The sequence below is a fragment of the Megalobrama amblycephala genome, linkage group LG18, assembly GCF_018812025.1.
Source record: "Megalobrama amblycephala isolate DHTTF-2021 linkage group LG18, ASM1881202v1, whole genome shotgun sequence".
NCBI classification, from domain to species: Eukaryota; Metazoa; Chordata; class Actinopteri; order Cypriniformes; family Xenocyprididae; genus Megalobrama; species Megalobrama amblycephala.
This window is the reverse complement of record NC_063061.1, coordinates 975057-981056: the sequence shown is the minus strand read 5'-3', so window position 1 is coordinate 981056 and position 6000 is coordinate 975057. Positions and strand designations below refer to the sequence as shown.

Sequence of the window (6000 nt, the reverse complement as noted above, 5' to 3'; positions counted from 1 at the left end):
GGTATTAATGAATGAAATGTTCAAGGTGTCTGAATAAATTTTAGTTTGACTATATATATACCCCTCCTTCTATTTAGAATAGCAGTATAATTTGCTATTCTCTGTTAGTCTTATTGGCAACATTTGTTGTTGTTTTTTTGTTTTGTTTGTTTTTTGTTTTTCTGAGAATTTTATCTGAGCAGACACAACCCACCAGTTGAAAACACTGACCTGCAGTAATAATGACTATGGCACATAAGTCCCCCCCCCCACAGCCTATTTTTCCTTTGAACTCCTTCCCCTTCATGCACTCTGGATGGGTTTGCACTGGATTCCCCTTGTCGTGTTGGGGTGGTTTAGATTCCTATCGATCCTTTTAAACATTCAATTTATCACCTCTACCTCCCCAAATGATGGACCAACTGAAGTCAACTGTCATTTAAAGTACGGGTAAAACAAGCTTCCAACTCCACCTTGTGCGTAAGACTAATTACTTTTGTGCCTTACGTCAAATTTTAAGACAGATGAGAAAGAACTCTTCAACAGCTCATGAAGTAGCTTTTAAAAGCCTCTTGACAAGGCAGGGCTGCTTTTTTGCTTGATGCACAAACAATGCAGTTTTTATACAGTCCAATTTACAGTTCCCATTTGTGTTATCGTAGTTTTTCCTTAAATATTTCTCTGTCTCTGGTCGAGAAGTGCTCTTCTAGCACCATCAGCGCCATACCGCTCCTGGATGCTGCGCTGGAGTACGCATGCGCACCACAGTGGAATTACTGCACAGCGCACTCTAAGTTGGATTTTTTCTGTCTTCACGGAAACCAGAAATCATAAAAGTATGGCGATCTTTAGAATAAGACAAAAGGGCTTTATGCGCGTCTGGACGTTCCCCGTGATAGTGGCCGTGGTGTGCGCGCAAAGGTAAGTCTGATCCAAAAGCTCTCCTCACTTCATATGGCTGTCTGTACTCCACACACACAGACGCACACACACACACACACACACAACTAAAATGATCTCTAAGGATACATCTGAATCTAACGGTGTATTTTCCCTCTTTGCAGTGTCAATGATCCAAGCAATATGTCTATCGTAAAAGAAACTGTTGATAGACTATTGAAAGGATATGACATTCGCTTGAGGCCAGATTTTGGAGGTAACGCACGTTTTTAATTAGGTTTATTGTGTCAGCCTTTTAACATCACCTACAAACTTTCATATAGTAAAATCACAAGCCGCGCCAATACATCCCGATTGTTTCAGGTTTGGAGATGATCTGGACACTTGGCTTCACTTGTTTTAATGTAATCGCTTAAACTGCTCAACGCGACGTTTGATTAGCAAAGTTGACGAATTTCTAACACACATTTGGACAAATGCACGTCTTATCCAGTGGTAGCTGCATGCGGTTCTTCTGATTTGTACCAGTTAATAAGTAACAGCAATGTCAGTAAACAGTGATGATCATGATGATAGAGATAAACTATGAACTTATCATCCTGAACGATCATATTGAAATCTTTGGTTAACTTTTCACCACATCCTGGATGTTATCAGGCTGATGTTGAGTGATATGTCCATTAATCTCAGTGTGCAAAACAAAATCAATTAGCTGTATAGTCATTGGTGTGATTTGGTTTGGTTCATAGGTCCTCCGGTGGGAGTGGGGATGAATATAGACATAGCCAGCATAGACATGGTATCAGAAGTGAATATGGTAAGTGTTTTCATGCTGTTCTGCTTGAGACAAATGATATGAGCTCATTTAACCCCCTTTTCTCCAGCTCTCTGTTCCAGGTGAGTTATGTTTCATTTGAAAATGTATAGTTTATAAATCCATTAGCTTTCATCAAATTATTTCAATGAACAGTTTGTCACTACATCCACGAGTGACAAGTGGTGCTTGCATGATCATTTTGCAGTAAATGTTTTCATCAGAGATTGTGCATAACAAAACTTCTCAGAGCATGTATTAGCTTTTATACATGGACATGAATAATATTGAGGAAGAGCTAATGTGGTTTCTATGGCAACATGTTTCCTTTTGCATATGAACTGAATGTTTTTGCTGGGATTTAAAAAATATCAAAACAAGTGGATGCCAGCAATAATTTATCCATCTTGGTTTTTTATACTCTTTCTACCCTTAAGGTTATCTGGTAGGATTTTCCCCCCTTAGATACAAGAGCATCCCCTAGTGATGGCTCTGAAGCACGACATGAAGTTTTGTGTTTGAGGTCTGGTCGAGTGAGGTGAAATTCATAATAACTCAGAACTGGTAGTGTATTTTCAATAGAGCAGGACCTGGCTGCATTGTATTTTGAGTTATTTGTACTCTTAGCAGGATTTTGAGGATTTGTTTCTATTGTTCTCAAAATAGCCTGGCGATATTCACTATGAGTTACACATATTGATTTTTTTTTTTCTTCACCCTGCAAACAGAGAATAGAAGGTTTGAGAAGTAAATGTGCGCTCATGTGCCAGCTTATAGTCTTTGCAATTCCATCACACAATAATTATTAATGTTTTAAGCAACAGTGCACACATACATTAGTACTGTCAAGATGTCTTTAGGAAAAAATCATTGATTACATTTTATGTCTGAGTTTGTCTGAGTGAGTGCATTTGTGTGTGTGTGTGTGTGTGTGTGTGTGTGTGTCCACAAGCATAAATGATGTCATTACTAGGCCAAGAAAGCGAAAAAGCACAGATCACTGCTCTAAACCCTTTCACGTTTTCCTGGCTGGGATCTTGCATGCATTCATCTGGATTAAACATTCTTTTGCACTGGATAAATAGCTAGAGCGAGTGTCCAAATCACCATGAACCTTCATGTCATGCAGCTCCCTGTGGCAATGGGGAATATTTGGTATTGGCACTTGAAGCAATGTGTCAGCCTATCTTCATAATGAGAGAAGAGGAGTTGGCCAGGCTTTCCTCGCTGAATAAAAAAGCTTCAATTCCACACATCCGCCGAGAATGAGAGATTACAATATTTTGCCTTTCTTTTAGAGAATTTTTAATGTTCTCTGACTATTTATATCTATCTGTGAAGCCTGCTTTTATGTAATCTCTGCCTCTCCTATACACTGTAAACAATTCCAACCCACTAAAATTGAAAGTTTAATTGGCGCCTTGATCAAACTGGTTTTACAACCTGCAGTGATGAAATAATTGCACTCGACTACTTTGAATTTAAATACTGATTCAACTTATAAAACCCATGAAACATAGTAGAAATGACAGAAATTATGCAGTTGAATAAATGGAAACTGAAACATTTTCATAGCAGGCCCTATATGTCTGTGCATTTTGTATTGGCATCGACGTTCACTAGATTAAAATGTGTTTTTTTTAAGACATAAGACATTAGATCATAAGACACTAATGTTTATTATATCAGGGGCTCAAAGTCATTCCCGAATAGAATAACCATCCTTGTTCTCTGTATCTGTGTTACAGGACAATATTAGTAATGCAACTCCTTCTTCATTCTTGCAACTGATCTTTACATTCTTCATGAAGCGCATGAGACAACTGATGTGTCAGAAGCATTACTGTACTATTTACACGTTCAAGCATATACATCGTCACAAAACTTCTCACTAGTTTTCTCTATACTGTATGGTCATGGTGCATGTGACGAGTGTACATGAGCGAATTCAGACATGGCTATAGGCGCTATACTGTAGAGTTACATGAATGCAATGTCATGTCCAACTACTTCAGCCAAAGAGACACTCGTAGATCAGCATGTTTAGGTGAATTTTTACTTCCGTTTGAAGTAGCACCCTAATCTTCTCCTCTCCAGTTTTTCCCTTGCGAATCATTGAATATAACTCTCGACTCTCTGAAGTTTGAAGTCGAGTTTTGAAATGTACCCCTTCTGCCTGTGTTATTTTGTTAGCAGAGCAAACATTTCCTGAAATAAAGTTACCCTTTTCCCATAGAGCTCTCAGGACTGAGCTCCATTGCATTATTAAATTATATATGAACTTAGATGAGGCTTGCTCGGAATTACCCCGCTGGAGCTGTGCCGAAGCAAAATGGCTCTATGCTTTCAACTTATAGCCCTAGTATTGCTTCTGACTCATTCAATTCTGTCCACGTACATGGTCACATGTCTCCATTATCAAAGGTCCACTGCTTCTCCCACAGTAGGTGTTAGATGGTATAGTAGGTCTGCCCAGAGAGGAGAGCAAAGGTCAGACATGACCGCAGGCAATATGACTCGCCGACATAGACTTGCAAAAGCTTCATGACATTAACAACCTGCCATTTTCTTGGAGGCAGTTAGGGGTGTGGTTGTAGGGAAGGTTGTGCTCCTCACAGTGCCTTGGGTGTGAGTGATTCACCAAAGGACAGATGAATGCAAACAATGGGTGAAACTGAGACTGAGTGCTAATGAACGGTCTTGCAGCTTCTAGGCTCAAGTGAAGCCTGATGCTTTTTGATCTTAGTTGCAGATTGATGTTTGCAGAGCAAACATGTTTACTTTTCCTGTCTGTCTTCACTGCGGTCTTTGTTCTTACAATGACCTTGACCCATAGGAAAATCACAAATGAGATCTTAATTATTTCACCTAGATAGCAATGAGATAGTCCCCTGTTTCAAAAGAAGTCTCAAGACTCTCAACAATGTCTCAAACAGTGGCTTTATTTTCTAACATACCAAAATCAGAATCAGTATGAGCTTCTCACCAGATTCTTCTATCCAGATTCAGTGTATAGTTATTTCACTAATGCCCCTTGTTTACAACTATGTGATTAAAAAACAGAATTTACTCCTGATAAAAGTTAAAAGAGAGCAAATGGACCCCATCAGTCTATAAAGGTTCCCAGAACAGGTTTAAAGCTTCATAAGCACAGCAAAATATTCAGGAAACCAAGAGGCTGAAAGCTTAGCATGAGCGTTGGAGGATGTTGGAATCCATCCCAATCTTTTTTTAGTCTGTTTTTTTTTTTTTTCTTTTAAAAAAGGAACACATAAATCCTCAGATTTTCAAATGTTCAGATATTTGTATAGAAATGCTGATGATAATGTGCTTGATTGATGGTATAATATGCCACATATCCCATCACCACGCCATTGTGGTGACCTCTGCCTTCTCTGATTGAAAAACATGATCATTTGTGAGCATGAAATGGATGATGATTTAGGATGAGTGGCGTATCTGTTCCAACTGAAGCATGCACTGGTTTTGTGTGCTGTTGACTCAGCTGGACTGTGCTGTTTCTATACACATGAGATAAGGAGCATATTTGCCTCTCTAACATGCAAACTGGAGGGCACTCCATATGTTTTATTTTTTTTTATTATTTATTTATTTATTTTTAAAATTAGATTAAGATAGCTGTTAACTAGACATACTTTAAGGATAGAGCTGCATTGTTCTGTGTTGTAATGAAAATAAATGCTCTTTTCAAGCACTTATAGAAGCAGTTTCAACTTCTCAGTTCTCTTAATTCCCTCTCTTTGATGGCTCAAGGTCAAGCACTAAATAACTTGAATTTTGGCTTTTAGTTGTTGCTAGAGATTTCGAATATATACACATTTGTTTTCTAAAAACAGAATGTCCATTGTGAAGACGTTGGAATCCAGCAGCTTTTAATGGGCTTGCTATTGGAAAGAAGCATTGCATTTATTCTTGAAATTTTCTTCATAAAGTTTGTTGTAAACTTCTAACCCTGATTATTAAACTTCTTTAATTTTGTCAGAACCACTTATTGCACAGAAGTATTCAGACTTAACCCTCAGTTTCATAGGCAAGGCTTAAGCATATAGTCTCAGACTAAAATGCATGTTTGAGCTGTTTTAACTGAAAGCAACTTGTACTGACATATCTTAAAATATGTCAGTGCCATTGTTTTGTCTCAAGATGCTCACCAGTAATGTTTTTTTTTTTCTAAAGCACATTTATTTAATACTGTGTTTTCTGCCTTGCAAGCATGAGTGTTTCCTACAGGAGATTAAAATCTACTTAAGCAAGTTTTAATATGTTTGACAGCTGCAGCTGGTTGG

At 38.2% G+C, this 6000-nt stretch overlaps 1 protein-coding gene across 2 annotated transcripts in view; it reads left to right on the top strand.

The window, feature by feature from the left end:
• Positions 1–287: 287 nt before the first annotated feature.
• The window catches only part of LOC125252472 (gamma-aminobutyric acid receptor subunit beta-2), a 105602-nt gene continuing 99889 nt past the window's right edge, over positions 288–6000 (top strand). For both annotated transcript variants that reach the window (XM_048165806.1, XM_048165805.1), the window contains exons 1-4: positions 288–423; positions 679–900; positions 1044–1135; positions 1629–1696. In XM_048165806.1, the coding sequence (XP_048021763.1) occupies positions 296–423; positions 679–900; positions 1044–1135; positions 1629–1696 (510 nt within the window). In that variant the 5' untranslated portion in view covers positions 288–295. The remainder of the gene's footprint in view (positions 424–678; positions 901–1043; positions 1136–1628; positions 1697–6000) is intronic.